Source organism: Osmerus mordax, chromosome 6 (assembly GCF_038355195.1).
Source record: "Osmerus mordax isolate fOsmMor3 chromosome 6, fOsmMor3.pri, whole genome shotgun sequence".
NCBI classification, from domain to species: Eukaryota; Metazoa; Chordata; class Actinopteri; order Osmeriformes; family Osmeridae; genus Osmerus; species Osmerus mordax.
The window spans coordinates 16668172-16695777 of NC_090055.1; the positions used below are offsets into that span (position 1 = coordinate 16668172).

Sequence of the window (27606 nt, forward strand, 5' to 3'; positions counted from 1 at the left end):
TCGACCTGACCTTCTCCAGACACCTGTGTTCGCGTGAGGACAGTGGCTTTTGTGTTGCCTCTGAGACGTCCACACAACAGGGGGTCAAGGTACATTATGGGGTCACGACAGGTGGCGCACACTTCCTACACTTCCAGCACAGTAGAAAGAGGGTGTGGAGGGGAGGAGAGGCTGTTCTGAGAGCAGCTGTTCCTCCCTCTTGGGGAGGTTTGGTATAACTGATACATCACAAGCGTATGTTAGGGTTACTGGGGTCAACTTATGGATGTTGATGCAATACTTTTTTCAGTTCATGTGTTTTAGTTAACGAACACATATCTGTTCATGTGGTGTGGATTCTCACAAGAGCATTTGATAGGAACATCTCTTGGGATATCAAATCTCAAGCTGGTGCTACGGAGACAACCTACTACCAACATGTGGTTTTAAAGGTCTGTGTGAGTCTGTGTGTGTGTGTTTTTGTGTGAAAATGGGGGGGTACAAACGGGTGTGTTTGTATAGCTGTTTGTGTTTATACAGCGAGGTCATCAGTCAGGAGATCTTGCTTCCTAAAATACATGACACCACCATGGTGGCTGAGAAGCGGGGACGTCAGACCGAGTCATGTTAGGGAGTCCTTGAGTCACAAGGCTCATTCTATTCCACGATATCTTATCAAGGGTCTGATTTGGATGTGCCTCCCCCGTCTAAGTGGAGTCAACTCGCAGACTCCTGGGCCTGGGGAAGAGAGGAGAGAAAAAAACAGAGAGGGAGAGGGGCTGAAGGAGAGAGAGGGGGGGGGGGGGGGGAGTTGACGTGGGGAGTTGAGAATGGGAGAGAAGTCAGGACATAGGAAGGGTGAAAGAGAATGGAAAGGAGGGAGACAGAGAGGACGGGAAAGAGGGAGTGGGGCCCAGGCTGTTGTGTGTGTGTGTGTGAGTGTGTGTGTGTGTGTTTGTGTGTTCTCAAGGCCATGTGAGGGGCTGAGGGGCTGGTGATAACTTACTTACTGCATGTGCACTGTGCAGTGAGCCTCTCTGATACTGCATCCAACTACCATAGGCAGCCCCTGCTTAGGAATCAGCCTGTAAGTACATTTGAGTTCCTACTTTTTCTAAACCTGACAGGGTATATTTTTTTATAACACTTGGTAATCTTGTTGTATTGTGCCATTGTTACTGTATGTTTTAAGACAGTGTAGAACTTCAGAACTTACCTTGTGATATTCCTTGGGTGCATGCTTCAGTTACATTTTCAATTATTTTATACTTTTACACTATCATTTTGTCCTAAATCACCGTAGATGTCCGTGTTTGATGATGTAATTGCACCTTGTACCAAGCCTGTGCAGGAGTGTGGAATAGCATGACATCACAGAGTGAGTTTAAGTCCTGAACAAGAACATGTCTGGATGAACTTAAAAGTCAAAGTGTGGGTTTGGTCTGGTTTGCAGTTCCACTGGTTTTGAAAACATTGGTTTAGACAAATCAAATTATTCTGTAGAGACAGCTTTATCTGTATATCTAGATAATGCTGTGCATAGAAAACTGTATAGATGTGATTCATCCCCATTGATTTTTTTTAATAATATATATTTTTTATCTTGATTGAACATTTTAACCGTGCCAAACCACTTCAGCACTTCCTTGAATTAACTCTCAACAGTGGGTAGGAGACAACAACGCATTAATGTTTCAAATGCAGGGCATCCAGAGAGAGATGTCTGTGTTCAGCCTCCTTTGAAAGAAAGCAAAGTGGTGAGGTTGAATGTTGAGTCTTTGTGACAATGCAAGTTGGGTGGCCTGTGTGGCACACTGTGTTGCTGGTCACTGAGCTGGGACCAGGGTGACACATTCCACAGTTGGGTGAGCATGTGTGTGTGTGAATGTGTGTGTGCATGTGTGTGTTTGTGGATATATGAGTGTGTGCGTGCATGTGCGTGTTTATAAGGGGGAACCATTAATGACCACTGACCACTGGAAGCACTCCACTAGTGGAACTGCACCGACAGGCTTTTATATTGTTGTATCTGTTTGATACATGGAAACAGTAACAGAACCTCGTTCCTAGCTGAAACCAAAACGTGCGTGTGGGCATGTGTCTGTATTGAAGATTTACTGGAAAATATGAATACAAACTTTGTTTACCGAACTTAAACAGCCAATAGGAAAGGTTTCCTCCCCAGTTCCCCTTGTTCTGATGCTCTGTCAGATCATCTTATCTCCACAGTAACCGTAAGTTATGAAGCTGAAAAATCATCAAACTGCCTCCCTCTCTTGTCATCTGTCTAATTTGTCCCTCTGAAAGCCTTATCGTCTCTGAGGCACCAGTGGGGCTGCTCTATCTGCTTTCTTAGATCTCATAAATATTGTTTACTAGAAGCCTAAATAGAGTTATTTTAAGCCTAAGGACTCTAATGGGAAAACACCAGAAAAACATTAAAATGATTGTCTGACATGCAGTCAATATAAGAACTATTAGTTATCAGTTATCTTACAAGTGTGCTTCAGATGCACATTTTAAAACATCCTTCTGCTAAAACAGACCCCTCCACATTCACTTTGTTAACTAGTTGCAGTTTGTCTTAAGGAGTTCCCCAATTTGCCAAAGTCTCTCAACCCAGCTTCTGTTGACTATTTTTCCAACGAGACAAACTCATCATCAGAACTTCACACAACCATCAGAACCTATACATATAGACTGAGACCTCCACTAGAGGCCAGCATTAAAACCCATGTCCTCACTTCCTCATTATCTCTTTCCACCACTCTCTCTCTCTCTCTCTTTCTTTCTTTCTTTCTATCTCCATCTCCCTATCTGTCTTACTCCCTTTCTCTCTTACTCTGCATCCCTGTATCTCCCTGCACCCTAAACACAAACCCATCTCCATCTCTAGCAAAAGGGGAGAAGAGAAACATGATTTGTCTTTGCATGTTGAGCTGTAAATAGCCTAATGGGATTTTTTTAATTTCACTACTTTATTGATACATGATCTCCATAACGCATATCTGAGGATGAGGACAAGGGTCCCATTCATGCAACCTCTGATCAGCTACCAGTGTGCTATGTCAATCGTAGCAGTTTGGATTCAGGTGCTGGCCCAATGGAGGCTGACCATGAAGTCAGCATGTTGTTGTTGTATTTATGTTGGGTTCAGGTTTGGCCACTGTGCATCAGTCTGTGACTAATACTGTCTGAGAGGTGTCCAGTAGCCTCTCTAAATATACCCCAACCTAATAACACATCCTCACTCACTTCTCTGTTTACCCACGACTGCTTAATATGATCTTAGTATTTTTACACAAAGCCCCCATTCTTGCAACATTGGCCTTCCTGAACAAGGATTTCCTATGTTTGGGTTAAGGATCAGTTTGAAGAGATAGGAGGACATAATATGCACCTTTGTAACACTGTTGGTTGCTACATTCCAGCACAAAGACTCACAACAGGCCTGCTCGTGCCGTTTCCTCCTGTTATGAAGGCTGTTGGCTGAGGAAGTGACGGTGTGAAGCAAAGGACTGGAATGGTTTTTGTAAAGGACTGTAAACATTTTGTTGACATTTTGAAGAGCGTTCATCTTCACAGCACTCGAAGAGCCATAACTTGTTCAGTCGGTTGCTAAATGAACTGGCGTGTCATTCAGAGCGATACATTTCTATCTTAAAGGCAACCAGTTCTGAACACGTCACATTTGTCTCCCCTAAACAGGGGATGGCCTACATATGTCAGCGACATGTCAGGAACAGTTTGAGGATTAGGTATTCTCCTGACAAGATTTAAGGGAACACCATTGTGACGGGTGACCTGAACCACCAATGCTATGCTGATGTCTTCTTTTCTCTTTTAGTCCTTCTTTTGAAAAGCAGCAGAATAAGCTGAAACCTCAGTCCATTTGTATTGTCAGGACAAAGGGGTGCCATTGGGAGAGGAGGAGGGGGGGGGGGTTGAGGTGGAGGTGGGGGCATTGAGGGTCAAGGGGTGGGGGAGTGGAGGTGGGGGGGAGTTGGTCTGGAGTTCTACCCCTAGAAGGGAGGTTAGGGCAGTTAAGGGGGAGGGGGGTATTATTGTGTCTGTGTGTGTGTGTGTGTGTGTGTGTGTGTATGCGGGTCAGGTAGTGTGTTTTCTGAATGCTGAGGGGTGGGTTGTTTCAGTATGCATTATCTAGCTGGGAGAGGCTTCTGGAGCAGAGCAGAGGGGCGGGGGTGGTGTTGTTGCCTGAGAGGAGGGGAGGGAGGGGGCTGAGGTGAGGGGGGAGCAGGGAACAGAGCGAGCTGCCTCTCTCACGCTCTGACAGGACTTCAGTCTGCTCTGGCTGTCCCTCTCGGCTGGACAGCGGGAGAGAGACAGAGACAGGGCTCCAACTAGCATGGCAGCGGTGGATTGGCTGATGTAGTGACTGGATTTACCCTGGATTTTTACCGGTGGTTTATGTGGCTTATTCATTTATTTATGTCTGGGGCTTTATCTTGAACTTAAATGCTGTCACTGGGCACAATGCACTCCAGAGCAAAGTCCCGGAGCTGTGACAACTACCTGAGCATTAAGGTAGGAGAACAGTTTCTTCAAAAGTTTCCTTCTGCTTTATGCTTTATGCTGAATATCACTACTGTTTTTATCAGTTTTTCCTGGTGTAGGTAGAACAGCTGTCACAGGTGTGAAGCTTAACTTTGACTTGTTCATTGAATTGAAAAAGTATGTCTTGACTTCCCTGGTGACATTGTAATAGTCGGCTTCCCAGTTTGCAGGCGTTGTCGATGTGCCTATCCTCACGTTCTGGGGAGGTGTCCTTTACTTCAGAGTTACTGAGCACCTGGTATTTTGGTGTCTGTGTGAGGGCTTGTCCTGTCTGCCTACAGTCAACACAGGCAGCTCCAGATGTACTGTAAGAAGGTACGGATCAGACTGCGGAATCCAAGGTGTAAACTGTCCTGTTACTGTGGCAGGCACAGGCAGCTTCGGTTGTTTTTGCTGTATCAAATCAATCAAATCAAATTGTCTCAGTGTTTCCATACTATTTGCATTAACGAAGCTACTTTGAACGCTTTGATAGGTTTGTATTATTAATTGGATGGGTTTGACAAAGAGCACAGACATATCCTCAGGGCCTTGTTCTGCCATGTGTTCACAGTTATTTCTAATGGGTGGCAGACATAATAGATGAGTCAGAGGTCAAATGCATTCTCAGCACCTGTAACAACTTCAACAGTCACCCTGTTTATTGTATGCTCTATCATTATCGTACCATTGTATCATAAAAGAAAAGCCCCCTTTTTTTAAGTCCGCTCTTCTTGTTGTGTGTTTTTAGAAACAATGCCGGAGCTAAATGTAGCCTCTATGCAGCCCTGTCATCGGCAATTAGTGGTTTAATTGGCTGAAAGGCTTTGTCTTGTCCTTTATGTTGCTTGTTGGCAACCTTCTATATGTGAATACGCAGACAATACAAAACATAGTGATGTAACTTCCTGTAGGGTCAGCGAGGTCTGTCTCTGGTTTACAGAGAACAATATCTTGTCCAAATGTGTTTACATCCTGAAGAACAAAGTAATTAACAGCCTGGTAAACTGGGAAACACAGCACTGTAATAGCCCGCATGGGAAGCCGAAGTCAATGTACAGTATCCACAAACACACTTTCAACGCTCATGCATTTTACGTCATCCCATTTAATGTATAAAATAGGTTATAAACAATTCAACCCAATAGACTGCGTACCAAAATCAAACGCCAAGCTAATTTATCTCTGTGGTGACAGTGGCAGACCTATACGATGTTCCACAACTACTGCCTGATATAAATAACTTTAAAGACAGATTTTCTGTACAATCAGTGAGTCATCTAATGTATGTATTTAACCTGTGTTGATACAGGTGGGTCGAGGCCCGCGTCATTGTTACTCCGTTGACTCCCAGGTGTTCATCTGAGACTGGTTGTGTTTGGCACACGATGGCTGTGGCTTTGAAAGGGTTAAAGTTTATCTGTTGAGATAACATTCACGACAGTGTCTTTTGTACGCACATCCATCATTACCTTGCTATCCACTAAGTGTGTGCGTGCGTGCGTGTGTGTCCTCTGTTTATAGCAGTCAAACAGTCCAAAATAGAAGTGCTGAGGATGCTGGTGTCTCCCCCCTCCCCCATACACCACCAGACCTTTTGTCACTATCTATTAGCACTCTCAGCCACACTTTAGCCAAAACAGTTTCCCCTGTTCTCCCTCTCAGAGTCTCGCCCTCACTCCCACACCCCCTATCCTTCAGCCCAGTTAAGATTCAACTGGAGGAGGCGTGTAATGGGGACTGGATGATGCTTGATGTGATGGAATCAGTAGAGATCTTTTGTTGTCTCCCCGGCACCGGAGCAGGGCAACCCAGGGCCTTTGTCTACCTGCAGGCCGTGCGGCTAGCAGGTCGCTGGCTGCCGAGCTGCCTGGATGGGGGCTCCAGTGCTCTCCTGTTACACCCCCCTGGTGGCTTCATGCTCCACTGGAGGCCTGGTGCGCAGCTCCTTTTGTGTCACTGACCCACTCTATGGTTGTGGCTCCCTCATTCGCTCTTTTCTCTTTCTCTTCACCCTCTCGCTCTCTCTCTTTCTCTCACTTTTTCTGTATCTTTTTCGTCCCCCCCTCTCTAACTCTCTACATCTTTTTATTCTCTCTCTCATTCTCTCTCTAAAACTCTTCCCCTCTTTTTTATTTTACCCTTCTCTTTCTCTCTAACTCTATCCTTCTCTTTATTTTTCCCCTCTCTTTCTCTTTGGCCCCCTATTTCTCTCTCTTTTTAATAATTTGTTATATCTCTCACTCTCTCTGCCTCTTTTTCCATCGCACTCTCTCTTTCTTCCTTTCTATTCCTCTATGCCCTCTGGCACAGATTATTTTAGGGAGTGCAAGTTAGAGATATTTCAGAGTTACAGGCCTGTGTGGTAATTCAGCTGACAGTATGGCAGCTGACACTACGAGTCGATGCAGAGATATAGAACATACATTCTCATATTTCAAGTCTTTGTCACAAAATAGAGAGCACTTTAAAACCCTAATGGCTTCACAATCAGTTACAGTAAGAGGGAGCAGATTTACTTTCTGACTTCAGCCTTGTTCCTACTCATTTTGAAATCCTATTCATCTCTAAGCTGTAGCTGGTTAGTTTCAGACTTCTCCAACACATATCGCCTTGGCTACCTCTGATCCCCACCAATCAGCATGGTCATGACATCCTAGACTCTCAGTTACCTCACAGTGCTTGCACTGTTCAGTCGAGCTCGATTCTACTTGTTGCTGAAACAGATGTTTTCCCAAGTAAAACAAGTGTTCCACCTGGACGTTTCACCTAGTCATTAGCACCCCAGGGATCTTCCACTCGCTCACACTGCCAGTCTGCTGTAAATACCTGAGACCACAGAGGGGGCAGGACTTCCCATCTGGTCATAGCCAGGGCGGTGGACCGGTGTTAGTTAAACCCCAGCATAGCCAGGTATACCTCGAGTAATGATCACCACTGTGAAGGATGTTGTGTTTCTATCCACCGCACTGTATGTAAACATTACTCAAGGGTGTGCAACAATCTCTATTTAGACTCAGTCTAAGTCATGGTTGTGAGTGAGAATTCTTTAGCCGGTCATTCCTGTGCAACGGCTTGAATCAGCAACTGATATATAGCGGAGCTCAAACAAAAGTGCACTGATAAATCCCTTTTTTTTTAACAGGGACTTTTTACTGAATACCATGCTTCAGTCCGCCTTGGCAACCTGAAGGACTTTTGCTCTTTTGGGGCAGTTTGAAACCATGTAGCGATGGGTTTTCCTCCCATTGTTAGCTTTCCGCCAATAAACTCCATGTTATTCTTCTCCTCCCTGGCGCAGGAGTGAGTAATGCCCAGAGAGCTGCCCTCCTAATGGAGGTGGGAGTTTTTTGTTTCAGAGTTTCACCAGCACGGTACACAGCAGACGATGGAACAATGACAGCCTTGTTATTTGGGGCATGTATACCAACACATTGCAGTCTCTGCCTCTAATTGATGATGCGGCGAAAATACACTCTTTAAACAAACCTGGAGAATAATGTGAATAGACTATATATGTTCCGTTTTGAAGAAATGAAGTTCTTTATTCAGACGTGTCTGGACAGCTTTGCATCATCACAGTTTAGTGCTCACGAGTAAACCTAAATCTCTTCCTCTCAAAGTGTTCCTCAGAAGTGGAGAACTCGATCCCTTCCTTAGCCTCCCCTTCCGAGCGTGCCGGCTCCATCTGAGCTGGACTTTCCCTGGCAGCCTTCCTGGCTCCCACACTGTCCGTCTGGTTATCAGTGGTGTTCCACTGCTGTGTTCCACTCGGTGAAGGGCTGCTAGAATGGGGGGAGGGGGTGGGGGGGGGGGGGGGTGGCCTTGACTGAGCCTGCTGGGGGGAGGCAGTCACAGGCAGGGCAGCGAACACGACTGCCCAGACCAGGTCATCCTCAGACACCCAAGCGTCCCTGAGGCCAGGTGAAGGTCGGACCGCTGCCCTCTAACACTGTGTCCAACCTGTCATTCATCCTGTGGGAGACAGTAAAGGCATGTCACAGGTCTATTCGGGGTCAGATACAGTTAGGAATGACATGGTTATTAAAGGTTTTGGATGACAGCCCCCCCATAAGGGAAAAGCCCCTTTGTTTTACAGCAGGGCTGGAGCGGAGACTTTCCATCTTTGCTGTTTGTGTTCGATGTCCATGATGTCACTCATACAGGTGCTTCCCTTGTCTTTCATGGAAAAACCATCATGGTGGATGTTTTCTGTGACCTTACGGCTTCCTGACTGTGTGTGAGCTTGTGTGTTTGTGTGAATGTGTATTTGTGAGTGTGTGTGTGTGGTCTCTATAGACCAGGAACTCACAGCATGAAGCTCTAAAGTACAACCCAAACAAAAATATGACATGGACACTGTGGTCCTGTGTTGATCGTTCTTGCTTGATACTGTATGTTGATCTCTGCTCACCACTGATAATTCCCACATGAAGGGTTCAGCGAAGGGTTCCTTCTATGCAAAACACTGGCCTTAGGCAGTTTTTCATGTGACACTGAAGGAGCAACAGAGCAGTAGAAGGCTTCTCATCTCTCCTTCTCCTCCTTCTTTTTATCTCTCTCTCTCCTTTTGCATTCCGCATCGGTCTCTAACGTCTCTCTCTCTCTCTCTCTCTCTCTCTCTCTCTCTCTCTCTCTCTCTCTCTCTCTCTCTCTCCACAGGACTCCAAGTCTCTGGACAGCTGCATCCAGAGAACCCTCTCGTCCCTGTACCCGCCCTTCAGCGCCACCGCCGCCACTGTGCTCTGGCAGCTGTTCAGCGTGGTCGAGAGGCAGTACCGCGGCGACGGCCTCCGCTGCCTTGTCGACTTCCTGCTTCCTGCCAAGGGGATCCTGCAGAGCATCCAGCAGGAGACCTGCGTGAGTGAACCTGGTGCAAGGAGGGTAGTGGGGCTAGGGGCTGGGGGGAGGGGGTCTTGGGGGTGGTGGGAGGGGGTGGGGGGTGCTGGATTTAAGTGTAGAGAGAGAGGCCGATCCAGTCCAAAGCAAGGGACTGTGGTCTGAAACGGATATGAGCTTATTAGGAATCGTTTTGAGATGCAACGCAGCCGAGATTTGACCAGTTCCTCCCCCTCGGAGGTTTCCTGCAGAATGTCCAGAGCCGGGGAGAAGCTCCAGGTAAACTCTGACCCCGGCGGGCTTTGCACCCACATGCTAGATAGATGAAAGGATCAGAAAGAGGAAGAAGAGGTAGAGAGAAATAAACCAGCAGCTTGAGCATAACACGAGGAAGACAGATCATGTACTCATACATCTGCTCTGTTACCAGAAAAACATTGAAAGATTAGATCTACCATAAGACACATTTATAATGAGATAAATATGCATTATTATGTTTAGTGGTGTTGTGGTAGATAGTGGTCAGGCCCAAGATCAAGACAAGACAGGACCAGCAGGGAAGGAATGTACAAACCGAGATGATGAGTGGGAATATCTGTGCTGAGAGGTGGGGGAATATGTGCCGGGGGGACAGAGTTGATCATTGTTCAGAGAACAAGCTGAAAGCCTGCCATCCTGGTCTGAATAGGCCAAACAGAGAGCAAACTGTGGTCCGTCTGAGAGCTTGCCATGGGCTCGGGGATCAAGGCTGAAATGTAATATTGGCTCCCACAAGCTTTGATTGCTGTGGGTTAATGGCTCCATGACCAAAGTCCTGAAACATTACTCCACTGTATTCATCTCCACTGTGATTACACTCCCAACGATAGCCAATACAGCAATAGTTTCACCTAAGCCTAGCCTCTGAGGAAAAGCTTGCCCTGAGAGTCTTTGTATTGCTAGCAACAAGAGAGCCTTCGGTACAAGAATGTGTTTTCATTGCATGCCTTTCCCTTTTAAAGCCCATCTATGGAAAAAATAGCTGAGAGGAGCTGAACCCTGGGTGCTGTTTCTGTGGCTCTAGGTGCTTTTGTACCTGAGTGTCACGGCTGGGGTTTGTGGTTGTGGTTGCCGAGGAACCAGGCCTGATCAGACAGGTTTCTCCATCGTGGGGTTTGGAGGAATCAGCTTGTTAGAATGACGAGTGACTGACTGGAGGGCACAGTCTCTAACACACACTTAAACATTCCCACACCCCATACAATGTTGCTAAGCTATTACAAACTGATTCCGGCAGCATCGCTAAAGAGTAATGCACGATGGTGTGAATGTGGGTGGTTTGTGACGGTCTCTCTTTCTCTCTGTCAGGTGAGGTTCCGAGGCCTGCTGTTCTACCATGAGGGTTGGCCCCTCTGCATCCACGAGAAAGTGGTTCTGCAGCTGGCCCCTCTGCACAAGGTCCGTCTGAGGCAGGGAGACTTCTACCTGCAGGTGGTACCCCTGGGCCGCAAGGCCGCCAAACTGGTGATAAAATGCCTGTCGGCGAGTGGGCAGGCCATCGCGGAGATCCCCATCGCAGAGAGCATGTACGGCAGCGTCTTCACCGCTGACTTCCTGCAGAATGTAACGCGCGACCGCAACCTTCACCCTCTGCAAAACTGCCTGCTCACCACCGGCACTGTTGTGTACAGGACCCCGTGGAAGAACGTGGTCAACCCTCTGTTTGTCAGCAGCACGGCGGACGCCGTCATGCAGGCGCGCCACGGTTTCCGGGGCCAACTGAGCGCGTGCAGCACCAGCGGCTCCACGGGGACCCTGGACAGCCACCGTAGCTCCAGGGAGTCCCTGCTCTCCCAGGGGGCAGACTCTACCTTCTCAGAGCCCTCCACCCCCAGCAGGGCTCACTTGGACCCCAGCAGCACTAGGACCCAGCAGGACCCGGGCCTCCGCTCGATGGATATCCCCAGACTGAGAGCGGCTCCAGTAGACGCACACAGCACCAAGACCCACGGTCCATCCGAGGAGGACCAGGTGGAGGAGGGTGGCTGCAGAGACAATGGCGTGGGGACCCGGAGTTTGTCGTTCAGCACGGACCTCAGTAACCCGGGCCCACGCCGTCGACACCCCAGGGACTCGGTGGCTTTTGAAACCCGGAGGCTGTTCAGGAAGTCCTACATGGAGGCCCTGCAGAACCCCATGAACCTTGGTTCCAGCTCTGAGTCCATCCTGGAGGAGGGGCCGGAGCCCGGTCTCTGCCCCAGGGAGAGCCCCGTCACGCCGGGCAGCAGCCCGGACACCCGCGCCTCTCCCAGAGAGCACGCAGCCCGCAGGCTGGGGGCTAGGGCCTGGTTGGGCGGAGACGACTCCAGGCCCAGCACCCCCCTCCTCTACCTTCAGAGGGGGCTGAGGAGTGCTGAAAGCAGGGCGGAGAGGCGTTCCAAGTCTCTGGAGCGGAACAACAAGGCGGCCCAGGTGAAGGGTCACCGAGCACGCTCGTCTTCAGGGGGCTCAGCCAGCCTCTCTCCCAGGAAGCTGATGAACGGCTATGCCCTGCGTTTCGGGAAGCTGGACCTGGAGGCAGCTTTGCCCGGCGCAGAGAGGAGGAGCAGCGTTAAGGAGGAGTCAGGTAGGAAGAGATGGCCAATTGGTTGGGATTAGGATGATGTCACTTCCTGATGCAGAGAGAGATGAATAAAGTCAATAAAGTTTTTTTATGGCATAGGCCGCAGGTTCATGCACATTACACTACTCTTCAGTTGGTTTAATTTTGTAGTGAGTAATGCATGCAGATTAAGAAACTATGGTAAAAGTGTAAATACTACACAATAAATAGCTGTATTTTTTTCCCATGATCCTTGAAAAAAATAAAATAATAATAATTGAAAACAAGATGATGCCTCAACTTGGGCGTGTTCAACATCTTCAGTTTCGACAGACACTCTTTCTTTTAGTTTACGTCTATCAGTGAATGAATCATAACAGCTCATGCCACATAAACTCTCCAATGTCAAATGATGTCACCTCAGGGCATGAAAACCAGGTTGAGTTCCAGACAGATTTAAGGCTCTGGTTTACCGTGGTTCAACTGTGTAATTAGTGCCTGGGATGGGCCAGTCAGGGGCAGCTGGTTCTCTGGGCTGATTCTAAGGGAAGTTTTCCAGTGCTGACTTTGATACTTGTGATGGATCCCATATGATGTGGACATGTTTGACCCTAACTCAGACTCCAGGCGATGATCCCAGCTCAAGGTTTGTGTGTAGTAGGTACACGTTAGATCTTAACCTCTTAGAACCCAATGTTGTGTTGATATGCTGCAGTAGTTTTGGACAGCACCAATGCAAACGTTAGGGGATTATATCCTCTTAATTTAGCACAACCTCTTCCTGGTATTGAAATGGGAAAATAGAGGGAGCTTTGACTCTGAATCAACCCATATCCAGCAGTCCAACAAAGGTGTGTTGTGTGTGTACGCAAACTGAGACACACATCTCAGATGTTCAAATATGTGCAGTAAAATGTATCGCTTAACCTTCACAACAAAGCTACAGTGCCCAGTGTTCCTCACTGTAAGCCTCTGGCGCTTTTAGAGATGACCTCACCATGTGGATCCTGTTTCTACTGGAAACCGGTTTCCCACACGCAGAACCTAGAGCCATTGAGATGGCTGGAGTGGCCAGGAAGCCCCAGAGGATCCAGTAACCCACCACAGGGACCCCTTACATCCCAGCCTGACATGGCTGCCAGTGGGTTTGGGTCTGGGGACTGCTCTGCTCCCAGACAGATGGTTTGCCTTGTGTACAATAGGCTCCATTGTGGTCCAGTTAGCCAGTGGGGATGCTTCAGAAAGCCTTTAAAATTATACCTGTGTTTATTCAAGATCCATTCACCTCCGAAACATGAGAGTCCACCAGCACGGACTCTGGCATTGTTCGGAATGACAAACGCTATGGCTTTGAGAGGGGATAGAATTACCCATGATGTGAGATTGCAATAGCCGTGTCATCAAATAATGGCCCTTGTGATTTCATCAGTGTTTGCCATTCTTCTGTAGAAGCGCGGCTGCTGTTTGACTGCAATCTGTACCAAACAATTTTGGCCGGGGTTAAAATGGTGTCAAACGGCATATACAAATGGGCTTTCACACAGCACAAAGCGTGAGAGGCTTTGCTCTACTATTTCACACTTCCTCTGAAAACAAAGCAATTTAGGAAGCTTGCAGCCAAACAGAAGCACAGCTACACAGTCACACAGGAAATGCATTGACAGTTGGAGGACAATAGTGGTTGAGCTGGGAGGGGTCTCTGTTACTGAACATGGGGGGGCCAGAGATAAAAACATACCCGAAAAAATTCCCAAAAGGTGTTGACTAGTCCTCCCACAAATTTCCCCCTCACGGTTTAATGTTAATCTTTATGTCTGTATTTTGTGTTGTCTACATTAGCCAGGTATTACATTACGCTACCATTGAGAGACTCACATATCTCCCCACAGAATGACAAGCAGGACCTGCCTCAAACTTGTCATTATTACGTCATTGTTTTTATTACATATTCTTTACCAAATAGTCAGAGGGAGAAAAGGAGAGAGGGAGAAATATCAAAAAGGAGGGAGCTGGAGAGAGAAACAGAATTACAGACAAAACAAAGGGGGAGAGAGAGAGCAATCTACATACTGACAGTGAGAGCATGCAGCTTCGTGGGCTGACTTAGGATGGCAGAGAGTCTGTAGACAGCAATAGCAGTTGGGAATGCCAGGAGCAGCATTCCAGTAATCAGGACTTTGCAGGCAGAGCTGGGAGAGGCTAGGGTTGGACTGTGAGTCAGACCAAACACCTGGCCTCAACGGTGGAGACAGGGAGTACAGTCACCACAGCAGAACTCCTCAGATACTGTAGGTCTAACCCTGACCCCCATCTACCCCTGGTTAGAAACAGTTAATCAATTCATCAAATTACTTTTTACAGACGAAAAATGAGGCAAGGTAGAAGTTTTAAAACCTCACATACTCTATAAGGTGTGTGTTTGCTCTATTTTTTTAGCTGTTGATTTAACAATTGAACGATTGCTGACATTGAAATGTTCCTTGTCTCTCTCTGCAGGGAACGAGTTTGGGCTCCACAACACTGAGCCCAGGAGACACAGCCATGAGGGCACAGGGGTCAGCCCCAGACCGGCCAACGGGCTGCCTGTTCAACTGTCCCCAGCTCCAGGGCCCACCTCAAGATGTGACTCCCACCTCCCCAAGCTAGTGACGGAGGTCAACCAGGAGCTGCTCACCTCCGGGGCTGTTGTCCTACCTGGTAGGTGACGAGTGACGGTGACATGTCTGTCATCCACAAACGTGTTTACTCCGCTTACTCTCAACCAATCCAGCAAGGTCATTCACTCCCTCGTCCTAATCATCTTCCGATATTTAAAAACAGACTGAATACAAGCTAAGGGATAGCCTTTTACTCGTAAAGGGTGTGTGTGTTTGGAGGGTTGTTACATTTACATTTAGTCATTTAGCAGACGCTCTTATCCAGAGCGACTTACAGTAAGTACAGGGACATTCCCCCGAGGAAAGTAGGGTGAAGTGCCTTGCCCAAGGACACAACGTCAGTTGGCATGACCGGGAATCGAACTGGCAACCTTCGGATTACTAGCCCGATTCCCTCACCGCTCAGCCACCTGACTCCCTTGTTGAGATTCCTGTACTGAAGAGCCCACCCAATTCCGCTTTGTGGTTGGTGAGCGCGAGTTCTGACCTCTGGTTGTCCCTCTCTCTTCCAGGAAACAGAGACCGCGGTGGGCGGGCGCTGCTCCAGGTGTGCACCAGGGCTCGGGTGTGGACAGGTGAGAGCTGCTCGGCCGTGGACCTCACCTGTCTGCTGGGATACTACTGTTCCACGCTCCGGTGAGTGAGTCACTCCATCTCAGGTGTCTTTGGCTCAGTATGACTCCAGTGAGATGACCCCTCAATACAGTACGTCTCACATTTCGAAGCGTTTACCACAGCCACAGACTTTAAATTCTGCTCTTTTCCCTGTTAAACCTTAGTTTAGTAACTCGGTGTGATTTGTAGTTCAGGAGTCCTGACATGTATTTCCTGGTTACAGGAGAGAGAGGCGGGACCAGGGCCTGACAGTCCTTGTAGACTCGAGGAAGCAGCAGCCTGCTCCAGCTCTGTTCTCCGCCCTGTCTGAACTCCAGGTGAGCCTCTGAAGAAAAATATGTAATTACCCTCAAAAACGCCCCAGGCTCTCTCATGATCCTCACAGGAGTCTGAAGCAGTTCTTAAGCTGTAAAAATAAAATGTTCTCTCACTGTGATTATGCCGTAGCAGTACTTATACATGTTTGTTTCCCCATGTTCTGCCATTCACTTGCAAGGCGTGATGTCATTTTCTGGAGGTACTTTGGTTTGGGCTGTTGCTAGTCGCCAACTCACATATTTTGTAAGCAGGGCCGGCCCCAGGGCACGTGTGGGAATGCCTGTTCTTGCTTGTCTGTTGAGGTGCACAGGGATGGACTTGGTGGCTGCTGGTTTAAGACAAATGGCTTAGCGAGTTAGCATGTTTTGATGATGATCTATGAGTGGCTATGGGGAGGAATATTACTCAATTTGATGTGCATTTTGTTGTGAAATGTAAGGTGCTCAACTTGTAGAAATCCTTTAAATCTGACCAAAGGCATCATTCAATCCTAAAATCATATGATTATACTGAAGTATAAGACATAAAATGTATATTGGTGTGTGTTTATTTCTACTTATATGACATACTGTTTTTTTTTCATCAGGCATCGTTACCAAATGCACTTTATTCAGTTCTGTTACTGGTGGATAAGGAGGCAGCTGTCAAGCCAGAAAGAGACATCAATGTACAGGTAAAGACAACATCTAATGATACACTATACAGTCATCTGGTGATGTTCTGTGTGTCTAACTTTTGCCAATCTTGTCAGAGGAAGTTCAGTGTTCAGCCTAGGTTCCGCAGTGTCTCATTACAGTAACTTCTCCTATCTTGACAATGTTTTCACATTGACTCAAGGACCTCTTACACAGTATTAGAGTAGAAACATGGTTATCTCAAACCTTTGACAAAATACTATTCCCAAACAAAAATTATGTAATTCCTGTACTGTTGTTGTCTGTCAATGTCATGTCATTGACCTTCGTGAAGAGGAGCGAGAGAGAGAGAGAGAGAGAGAGAGAGAGAGAGAGAGAGAGAGAGAGAGAGAGAGCAGCATGTTAGTCCGTGGTGTGTTGAGTGTCTGAGCATCTGAGCTATGTCTGCATGAAGACACATGTCTGGCTGGCAGATTGTGTGATGCAGGACATTAGGAGCCTGGGTCTGGCCCAGAGAAACAGCAGCAGCGAGCACAGAAGGTGCTACAGTATCTAATGAGATCAGACTTGAGGTCTCACATCCAGTTAAGTTATTACCTTTGGAATTTCTCCATGGGATCTTGATGTCTGTATGCTGTTTCAAGCAGGAACTACTTGTGCTTTGCTTAAGATTAATATTTAGTACTTACATTTCTCAATCTCACATTTTATTAAGACTAATGTTTTTTCTATTAAAAAACTTTCATGATTGGCATCATATATGTCATAAATAGACTTTTTCTAATACAGTATTTGAAATCAGAAGCAAAGTAACAAGCAGGAAGTGACATGTGGATGCCTATGAAACATAAGTGAGATATGTTTGTGTATCTGCCCCCAGACTGAGATACTGACCTCTCTGAAGGCCCTGCTGAAGCACATAGACTCCTCTCAGCTCACACGCGATCTGGAGGGCTCCTTCCTGTACGACCACAATCACTGGATACACTTCAGACAGGTAGAGTCCATGTCATTGTCATTATCACTAAACCCTGTGCTCATCCTGCATCTCTCAACGGAAAATCTGTTAAGCAAGCTTGACTCTGCATCCTGAATTGTGAATGGTTTATTTATATACACTGGGAAATGTTCAATTTTTCCCAATTAAAATGTGTCTTTCTTTAATATGCTCCTTGTTTCTCTCTTTTTCTCAAAGAAAATCGAGCCGTTTGCCAGCAGTTGCAGTGTGGCCCTTGCCTCCCTGCAAGACTCCATCACCACGCTGAACAACAGTGGTGACCTAAAGACCTCCAAGGTCAGCCCCCCGGGCTTACAGTCCTGCCCAGCCCACCCTGGCGGTCTGGAACTCTGGATTTATGTGTCTGTCTTGTTGATGTACTCATGGTATCAACTGGGTTATTTTCTGCTATGGTACTGGTTCACTGGTGTAAATACCATAGATATAATGATGAATATAATACATGGTCAAATGGGAGGGAGGCGTGAGACAGTAGTGTGTGACGATGTTTAACACCTTGGTGTGTGTGTGTTGTGCAGGAGGTGTCGGAGGTGATCGACCAGCAGAGGAGCCTGATGAAGTGTGTGTTGGAAGACACGTGTCTGAACAGTCTGAGGCTGGAGGGAGGCACGGTGCTGGCTCGCATCAGGAAGGAGGAAGCCTGCGACAATGCCAACTACAGGTACCAGAACAACGCTCACGTTTATTTGCCGTTTGTCACAAGTACACGTCCCTTGGGATTCTTTATGCTTCTGCTCTCGCCTGTTTCTTAGCAGTCTAATTGAAACACTATATGGTTTAATTGTGACATAGATAAGTCCTAAACCCATGTTAACTTTTCTCACAAACAATAAAATACACAGGGCATACCTATGAAACAACAATGATATGTGACTTGCTCTCAAAGAATCAGTCACTTTGACCTGAAAACACATCTTGATATTTATACACCACTGGAAAGAATGGGGAAAGTTTGCTTTCCAATGGTACCAATAAAACATTTCTACTCAAAATATCAAGCGAGTTACATGACCTTCTACATATCGGATGTCACCGAAGCAGTTGTTGGAAGGAAACTGTTTTGACAGAGGAAGCAGAGTTGTTAGGTTAATTAGAAGGTTATTTGAAATGAAAGATAATTCATACAGATTATGAAAGCCAAGCTTTTGTTTTTTTAGAATCTGTTAAAAGCCCAAAACCCAAATCAATGTTCTGACATAAAAAGGCATTTCTGTATAAATTAGCCATTTCGACTTCCGACTGATTCTGGTGATGGTCACGGTCACTTCTTCATTGATTACCTAAATGCTTTGACAAGACAACGGAAGTGTCATCATAGTCAGGAATATATGTTTTGCCAACCACCTGTTGCGTTGGTGCAGGGATGCGGTGGACATGGTGAGCGCCCTCTACAACCAGGTAGACGAGGAGGTCCACAAGCTCGTCATCCTGTCCAACAAGTCCTTGAAACAGCTCGAAAGCCTGCTGGAGGTCCGCAAGTTTGAGGAACAGACACAACAGGTGGGCTCAGACACGCTCATTTAATATAATTGTTATTATTAAATGTATTTGACTGGGTCTACGACCATTCCAGTTCAAAGTGAAAGCCATGAATATCACTTGAATTATGACCATAATTCATGTTTCATTATATGACAATAATAAAATGTGTTTCAGTCATGAATGTGTCTCACCTCAACCCACCTGTCTCTCCAGATCAAGCAGTGGTTCAGTGTGGAAGGAGAGAAGCACCTGGCTCCTCTGGACTCCCTCACTCTCTCTCTGGGCAAAGTCAAGGACATGAGGCAGAGTGTGGACCAGTTCCTGGCAGAATCAACGGTACAACGGTTCTTCATTAGCACATGTCTCTGCACTGCAGATGAATGTCAACGTGTTTCTCACCCCTTTCCCTCTATTTTTAAGTTTGTGAGTCTCTGCGTTAATCCTTGTGACCATCCCGGTTTGTCCACAGCACCAGCAGAAGCAGGGGTTGCGGATGGTGAGGGAGTCTGCGGAGTCGCTCCCCAGCTCTGCTCTACTGGACTTCAAGCAGCAGCTGTGCTCCATCCTGGGCCGGGTGGAGAGGAGGCGGTCCCAGCTCGACGTCCTCGCCAACCTCTACGACTTCTACGACTCGGTAAGTGAAGGCTCTCGTGACCTTTTTCCTTCCTGCTTCTATTCCATTTCGTCAAGAAGGTACAGGTTTTCCTTCTTCACACTTCTAACTGTGACTGTGATTGAAACACATATTCCACATGATGCATGCCTCATCTCAACACGTCCCCAACCATCCTGACTACACCCCCATGCAGGCTAACCAGTGGATGGAGCATTGCCAGGACTACTTCCGCCAGCTGAGCCTGGAGAGCAGCGGGGTCAGCCTGCCCCCCGCGGTGCTCCAGATCCTCCAGGACTACCACACGGAGGCCTCCAAGTTCTCCCTGGACAACTTCAGCACCCTGGATGCCATGGTGCAGAGCCTGGGCAGCCAGGGGCAGCTCAAGCACTGGAACACCCTGTGGCACAAGTGCCAGCAGACCAAGCAGCAGCTGGAGGAGACCCTGGCCAAGGCCACAGCCGAGGCAGCTGAGGCAGAGGTAGCTGCAGCCTCTGTGGCCCCCCCTGCGGACACTGCCCTCTCAGAGGCAGAGGCAGGGGAGAGGCAGAGCTCTCACGCAGAGCAGCTTGTTGTTACAGGAAGTCCTTCCATCCCCTCGCTGTCCACCTTCGTCAACAGGGCCGTCACGCCGGTGGAGTTTGAGGACAGGAAGCCCCACTCCGCAGGGCCCTTCCCCCAGAGCTGCTCCTTCCCCTCCTCCTCCCTGTTCCCCTTCCCCCCGGACAGCGACGTGAAGCTGAGGCAGAGCCCGTCGCTGTTTGACGACACAGACAGTGACTGCACCATCGACTCGTCTGTGTCCTGCCACTCGGAGCCCGTCTACTCTGGGGCCTCGTGCCACCGCAAGCAGCCGCTGAAGAAGATCATGAAGAAGACCATGAGCTACGAGTTGACCCCGAGGGACGGCGGTCACGCCGACGCCAGTCACCTGCATGGCTACACGGGCGTGTACATCAAGGGTCTGGAGGTGGCCAACAATGTTTCGGCTGAGAAGAAGCTGCAGCGGCCCAACGTGACCAGTCCCACACTGGGGCGAAGTCGCAGCCTCTCCTCCCCCCCAAGGGTGCACAGCAGACACTCTGACGGAGACGGCAAGAAACTGAACAGGTGAGCAGGGGAGGGAGGTTCATACAGAAAAAGGGGAGAGAGCGAGGGGGGGGGGGGGGAGAGTCTCATACAGGGACAAATGAATAAGATAGAGAGAGAGCGAGAGAGAGAGAGAGAGAGAGAGAGAGAGAGAGAGAGAGAGAGAGAGAGAGAGAGAGAGGAGACTCATTCAGCAACAGGTGAGAGAGAGAGACGGAAAGAGTCTCGTACAGCAACAGTCAGACCATAGCTGGAGGCAAGGATATCCCCAAGAGGGCCTGGTCAGAATGTGACACTCCACTGACACCCTTTTGGTATTGACTGATGACCAAACTTGATAATATTGAGTGTAAATTGTGTGTGGTTCTTTACACAGCAACATTATCAAGAATAATACATTATCCTACTGAGCAGGCTTTGCGGTATCTCTTTGTCCGACAGTAAGGTGCAGCACATCATGGATGAGATGATCGCCACTGAGAGGGAGTACGTCCGCTCTCTCCGCTACATTATCGAGCACTACTTCCCAGAGATGGAGCGCCTGGATCTGCCCCAAGACCTCCGGGGAAAGCGCAGCATCATCTTTGGCAACGTGGAGAAGCTGTGCGACTTCCACAGCCAGTATTTCCTGATGGAGCTAGAGGCGTGCGCCCACGCTCCCCTGTCTGTCAGCAGCTGCTTCCAGCGACACGTAAGTCCCTCAGACAGACCCTCAGACTGTCACAGACCGTCTGGACCCTGGGGCTCAGGGCTAACAGGCTGAACGACACTGCACACAAACCCAATGACCTTCGTCTGCTGGGGCAGAAAGATCTACATGCTGTACTGTTGATATGTTTATCATGGGCAACTTGGGACTTTGGGTATCTGCTCTAACATGTGGCTCTTACGTTTGAACTTTCCCATTTCAGTATTTAGTATGGTTGACGTCCACCTAACTCTGTAGTCTAAACATGTCTTCATGTTTTTGTTTTCCTCATGGGGAATTCAAATGACTGCTTGACAGAATCCAGACCGTATGTCTGTATGACTCCAGTTCTGGAGGGTTCCCTGGGTTTCACCGAGCATGTGGACTGGCTCACGTACCTCTTACTGTAGTCGGTGTTGTAACTTGTTATTCTTGTGTGCAGGAGGATCAGTTTGGAATGTATGCTCTCTACAGCAAGAACAAGCCCCAGTCTGACTCTCTGCTCACCAGCCATGGGAACGGATTCTTTAAGGTGCATTTTCCATCCTCAATAATGACACAGTAGAGTCAGTTCTTCCAGGATGAACTGATAGTAACTAACATAAGAGCAACGCTATCAGGCTGTTGTTTAAGAATTGGAAAAAGTGCTGCAAGCAAACATTACTATCAGTTTCATTACAGTGTAAATGTTTTGGGTGAGAAACTATTAAAGAGTTGTGATGAATTTTAAGACTTCCAAAAATGAGCCAAAGCGATGAGAAAAACTGTATTATTAACATAATTATAGCTTTGGTAACACTTAAGATCCTGTGCTTTTAATACCATTAGTTAAAAGGTAATGGGGTAATTAGTAATTAACACAGATTAATGTTAATAAGCATCTTATAAGGCTTTATTACCGACAGTATTAAATAACGCTTATTTTATGATAACACTAACCTAACCCTTACTCAGATTATCAACACTGATATATTCTTATTAACCTATATTAATTTGAATAAACATGTTATAAGTTTGTTATTACCTAACTAATGCTTATTACAAGCACCTGGATCTGAAGTGTTACCGCAGCTTTCCATCAGCAGTCTGAGACCCTAGCATCATCCCCCTCCATCCTCACCCTCCCCTGGGTTCCCTCTCTCCCCCAGAACAAGCAGCTAGAGCTGGGGGACAAGATGGACCTGGCCTCCTACCTGCTCAAGCCCATCCAGAGGATGAGCAAGTACGCCCTGCTGCTCAAAGATCTCATCAAGGAGTGCGGCCAATCACAGGAGCAGGAACTCAGTGACCTCCGCACCGCAGAGGAGATGGTCAAGTTCCAGCTGCGCCATGGAAACGACCTGCTTGCCATGGACGCCATCAGAGGCTGTGATGTAAGCAGTGCAGGGGGCGGAGACCCGTAAAGAATCAAATTCTAAAAAGTGTATTTGTATAGCCGTTTTTCCAAGCAATGTCGCAGAGGGCTTCACCTAAGCCTATAGAACTTCACCTAAACCCACTTAAACCCTTAAGGAAGACAAGGAAAACTCCCAGGAAAACCTCTGACTCGAAACTTGTAAAGACAGTGTTAAAGGGTCGTTTTGAAGGATGTGAACATAATCTAATATATACAGTACAGTACAGGATATAATGTCATACATTCATTGTTCTAACAAAGAAGCTGAGTAATGACAAAGGCGACTGGTATCAACCTACCTAGTGTGGTTTTAATGAATTGGAAGTCAGGAAAGCATTCGGTATAATGAGTTAAGGATCATGCCTGGCATTGTGTTGTGCTCTCTCTGACGTATGTCCACCGCCTGGTTTCCTCTGTAGGTCAACCTGAAAGAGCAGGGGCAACTACGGTGTCAGGACGAGTTCATTGTCTGGTGCGGACGGAGGAAATACCTCCGGCATGTCTTCTTGTTTGAAGACCTTATCCTCTTCAGCAAAACCAAAAAGATAGAAGGAGGCTATGACATCTACATCTACAAGCAGTCCTACAAGGTAGAACAACCACTGAATGAATTTTGGGGGAGGCGATTGTGTTAGTCGGTTTATATTTCAGGGTGAAGTGAATTGCATTGAAGCCTCCGTAGAAACTTTAAGTGGAGCCAACCTGATTCCTCTCTCTGTTGCGTCTCCAGACGGCAGAGATAGGGATGACGGAGAACGTGGGTGACAGCGGCCTGCGGTTTGAGATCTGGTTCCGTCGGAGGAAGACCCAGGACACGTTCATCCTGCAGGCCAGCTCGGGGGAGGTCAAGGCTGTGTGGACCGCCATCATTGGCAAGATCCTTTGGAGACAGGCACTCAGGAACAGGGGTGAGAAAACGACTTCCTTTGATGGTTTAGAGTAGTAGTAGGCAGGGTAGGTAATGTAGTTGCACTTTTTGTGACTACGACAAGTTACAAAGCTTTCACACTGTGTCACTTCCTCTCGTTTTTAAAATGTTCATTTATTCAACTGCAGAGTTGCGCATGCAGGAAATGGTGTCTATGGGGATAGGAAGCAAGCCTTTCATGGATATCAAGCCCAGCGATGCCGCCATTAATGACCGAGCCATTGATTACATCATGAAGGGGTCTGGTAAGCTGTCCAGACCGTTCTAATACAAACCCCATCAGTCTACCATCCCTTTCTCCTCCTATCCTTCTTTTCACATGATACTCAGTCTCAGTTGGTTAAACATGATGGTGTGTCAGAACTGTAGATTATTAAAAGTCCTGATAGTAAGCTTGGGTATCCAATATAGAGCATATATACAGTCAGACCAACACCTGGGATAGGGGTGCATATTATAGTTATAGGGAAGCAAAACAAAACATGAATATATCTCAGGGTGTCTCCTTTAAACACAAATATTCAGTAGAAAACGATCTGAACATTTTCATAATCAGAGACACGATGTGTACTTTATCTATTGTCCTAAGGTTTCATGCGCTAAGGTAGCCTCTTTGCATAAAGACAGACAGACATTGCCTGGACTTGTCTCTGCAGGTGTTTTTGTGGAAGTCAGATTTTAAAGTTTGATGCACGAGATAAATTCAATGCATTAAAGACATTCCAATGCCACCACTTAAACCCAAGTAAACTAATTTGCTAGCATTCAGAATCAAATTACTTTTTCTTCAAAGAGCGCCCAGAAATTACTCCCAAAGAACACTAACACGCGTTAATGACTGTCTGCAGTCACCACAGGAATTTCAAAAGAATCCTGTTCTTCCAACCCCTACCCAAATCATACACAGCCTGACAGTACTCTGTGTTTCTCTCTCCCCTCCACAGAGTCTAGAACCAGGGCATCCATTGCAGTGTCGTCCTTTGACCACTCCACCCCCTTCAAGAGGCCTCACTCCACCATATCCAATAGCAGCACCTCCTCCTCCAGCAGCCAGTCGTCCTCTTCCCTGCTGGGCTCCCTCAACCTCCACCTCTTCTCCTCCCCTGCCCACCCACACCCCCACCCACACCCCTACCCTCTGGGCAGCGTCCCCTCCTTCAGCCACTGGCCCTACGACTGCATTGAAGAAGACGAGCTGGAGCAGGACGCAGGGAGCCAGCCTTCCATGAGTGAGTGATGAGGGAAAAGGGTTTTAAGGGGATCCATTCAGATCTGGGTCAACCGCTATTTGCAAGTACTCTGAAATGTTTTGATCCACTCAATTTGCCACTCAATTACCAACTACAAGGCAAATTTATAAAAACCTTTCAAATGATGTAATCGATCTATGTTATAATGTATGTCTATTAGCAATTTGTTTTAGTGATATAATAGCAAAAATAATTACTCTTCTTGTGTGTGATTCATCTGTGTGGTCCAACAGTCACGGAGAACTCAGACACGTCCTCCCAGTGTCCCTCCAGTGACAGTGGGACAGTGCTGAGCAGCATCGCCGTGCCTGGCCACACTAGTCTCGTCATAGAAACCTACGCCAGTGAGTCCTCATCATACCTATGCTCCTCCACACCTCCTTCTGCACGTGCCCAGATGCCCCCTCCAGCCCTGTTCCAGAAGGAGCAAGACCTCCATCCACAAAGCACCAAGTTCATCACAGCAGTAAGTAGTGACTTCATACACCACAATCCTGTTCATTGGTAGGTAGGCAACTAGATACTTTAATGATCCCATAGAGAAATTGTGAAATTGTTGCTATTATTAGTCTCTAAGAGGCTGTAGTTTTTCATTTGGTTCAAAAGTCCTCTGCTTCATGTTTTAATGTTTTGTTTTTTAAGCGAAGGAAGCTTTTTCTTAAGAACTCTCACCGGTATCCTAGCAGAGTTTAGAACAAACTGTCGACTTTCTCAATTTTCACTCACCACCATTTTGTTTTGTTTTTGCCAGAGCAAGACCTCTCATATAACAATAGGCCTTTCTACAGTGGTCTGACTCAGAGGGGTTTAGCTCAGTAAGTAATTGGTCTCGCCAGGGTAGACATCTGCAGTATGTTGTTCCTCTTACTCTGTGAGGAACTCTGTGGCCGGACTACTAATTTGTGTGGAAACGTGCCTCCATCTGACAGCTCTGTCTGCGGTGTGGCTGTGGTGTGGTGTGGTGGGCTGCATGGTGATGGCAGTTTCTTATCAGATGTTAGAGTGATGGTGGATCGTTTGGGGTGTTTATAAACGTCTCTTGCTTACATGTGTTCATGAGTCATGAGTGTGAAATGCTTGGTTTCCTGCATAAATGTTTTCCCATTAATTTGTTTTCTGATGTTGAAATGTGTGAATTGCTGTGTTGACTTTTTGCTTTAATTCAGTAACATTCTGAGTCTGTATGTTTTTTAAGCATGTTTTTTGTATATGTTTTTTTAATCGTGGTTGAATGGGATTGTACTTTACAATCCCATTCAATTACACAATGTGTAATTGCAATTACACAATGTTTCACTGGTTGAGAATTGGCTCGCGTATTAATGCTTGAGCAGATAGATGGCAGCATATCCCCAAAAAATAAAACAAGTACTTTAATAGAATTGACCAAATCATGTCATTATAGTCATCAGCATGAGATGTAGCTGTTGGCCATAGCTTGGCCTTGCCAGTTTGTTTGCAAAATAAATGGTAACTAACATTGTTCTTCTGTTTTCTAGCTATGAAGCAACAGAAAGTCAAACACTTGTTGCTTCACCAGCAACAATGGAAACTCAAGAGGGCTACCACAATCCAGTCTCCCATTAAAGTGAACTTAGTTTTGGAGCACTAACAACACACACACTCATGTCTGAGAAAAATGACTATTATAAAAAAAAGGTCTTATGACATTTCATAATGATGTCTTGTGAATTTGACATTGCTATGCAGTACTAAAAAAAAATCACAAATGCTGGTACGTCATGGTCTGTATATTTGTTTTATTGATTAGAAATTCATGTGTATATTGTAGATGATTTTTTTACAATGCAATTTTCAAAGACAAACTAATTTGAATTTGACTGGAGACAGTTGTTATTAGGAGCCTGTTACTGCAGGAAATATTGTCTTGTCTGTCTTTTCTTAACATTTTGTGCATTTCAAGTTGGTTATGTTTTCTGTTATGTAAGTAATAAACCATAATATCAAAAAAATATCACAACGTTTTCTTCCTAATGCCTTAAGTCTAATACATTCTACAGTCAATAACAGCCAAACTACAGTACATAATCCCAATTTGCCCTCCCCCTACCCTCACTACCATCGAAACTCCTTGCACATAGGCACATAGATACAATGATACCTTAAACTGGAACCACAAATCAAGAAGGAAATTGTACTGAACAGTGTTTGCCTGTGTGCCCTTGTGAAACTAGCTTTTTAACCACAAGCCCACTGCTGCTCTCATTCCACATTTAGCAAGCGTATGTGCTACACAAAAGGATGTAGACCGCAGCTTCTCTAAAGCTCTGAGAACTAAAACTGTAAGAAGAACATCATATCTTTCTTTCCGAGATGTATACACTGGGAGCACATTTCCAGTTATAAGATGTATTTTGGATGCTGTCCTCCTAAGAATGATTTTGCTCATTTTGAATGATTATGTTGTTCCACATACATCCATTTGGTGAGAACTGCAGATATGATCATTTCCATCACCAACACACAGAGCATCAGCACCTCCATCTGTCAGAGAAGTACAGGATCACTTACTTTACACAGGATTTCCTCAGATACACTATACACAGGATATCAAATACACAATACAATGGGATTTTCCCAAGTAGAACTGTATATATATGTATGTGTGTGTGTGTGTGTGTGTGTGTGTGTGTGTGTGTGTGTGTGTGTGTGTGTGTGTGTGTGTATGTATATATATATATATATATATATATATATATATATATATACACATATACTTATATATATTCTACTTAGTTACCTTCCGATATTCAACCTGGAATGCTGAGACAAAGAAATCTATGCAAATTAGCACACACCCAACAGCCGCTACAGTTATGGAGCCAATGTTGGCAAACATGCAGACCTGCAAGTAAATGAGACTCATCTTTGTATCTCCTTATTATACTGTGTGTCATGTTATTGTGTTGTCATATTACTTACAGGTAGTAATCTTGGAAATTT

General features: G+C 46.5%; 1 protein-coding gene across 3 annotated transcripts; it reads left to right on the forward strand.

Moving 5' to 3' along the window:
• zgc:158766 (uncharacterized protein LOC100009641 homolog) lies at positions 1 to 26615 on the forward strand. Of its 3 annotated transcripts, none has more exons than XM_067237865.1 (24): positions 1 to 89; positions 9196 to 9393; positions 10720 to 11977; positions 14450 to 14650; positions 15123 to 15246; positions 15449 to 15542; positions 16130 to 16216; positions 17059 to 17175; positions 17374 to 17472; positions 17715 to 17857; positions 18558 to 18696; positions 18892 to 19014; positions 19148 to 19312; positions 19488 to 20401; positions 20822 to 21071; positions 21511 to 21600; positions 22217 to 22441; positions 22884 to 23054; positions 23195 to 23372; positions 23521 to 23637; positions 24337 to 24621; positions 24876 to 25108; positions 25394 to 25457; positions 26142 to 26615. In XM_067237865.1, exons 3-23 carry the CDS (start codon positions 10936 to 10938, stop codon positions 25436 to 25438), a joined length of 4842 nt encoding a protein of 1613 aa, XP_067093966.1. In that variant the 5' UTR covers positions 1 to 89; positions 9196 to 9393; positions 10720 to 10935; the 3' UTR covers positions 25439 to 25457; positions 26142 to 26615. The 3 variants fall into 3 exon arrangements, with proteins under 3 accessions (XP_067093966.1, XP_067093964.1, XP_067093965.1); XM_067237863.1 differs by lacking the exon at positions 1 to 89 and adding an exon at positions 4321 to 4524; XM_067237864.1 differs by lacking the exons at positions 1 to 89; positions 25394 to 25457 and adding an exon at positions 4321 to 4524.
• The last annotated feature ends 991 nt before the right edge of the window (positions 26616 to 27606 follow it).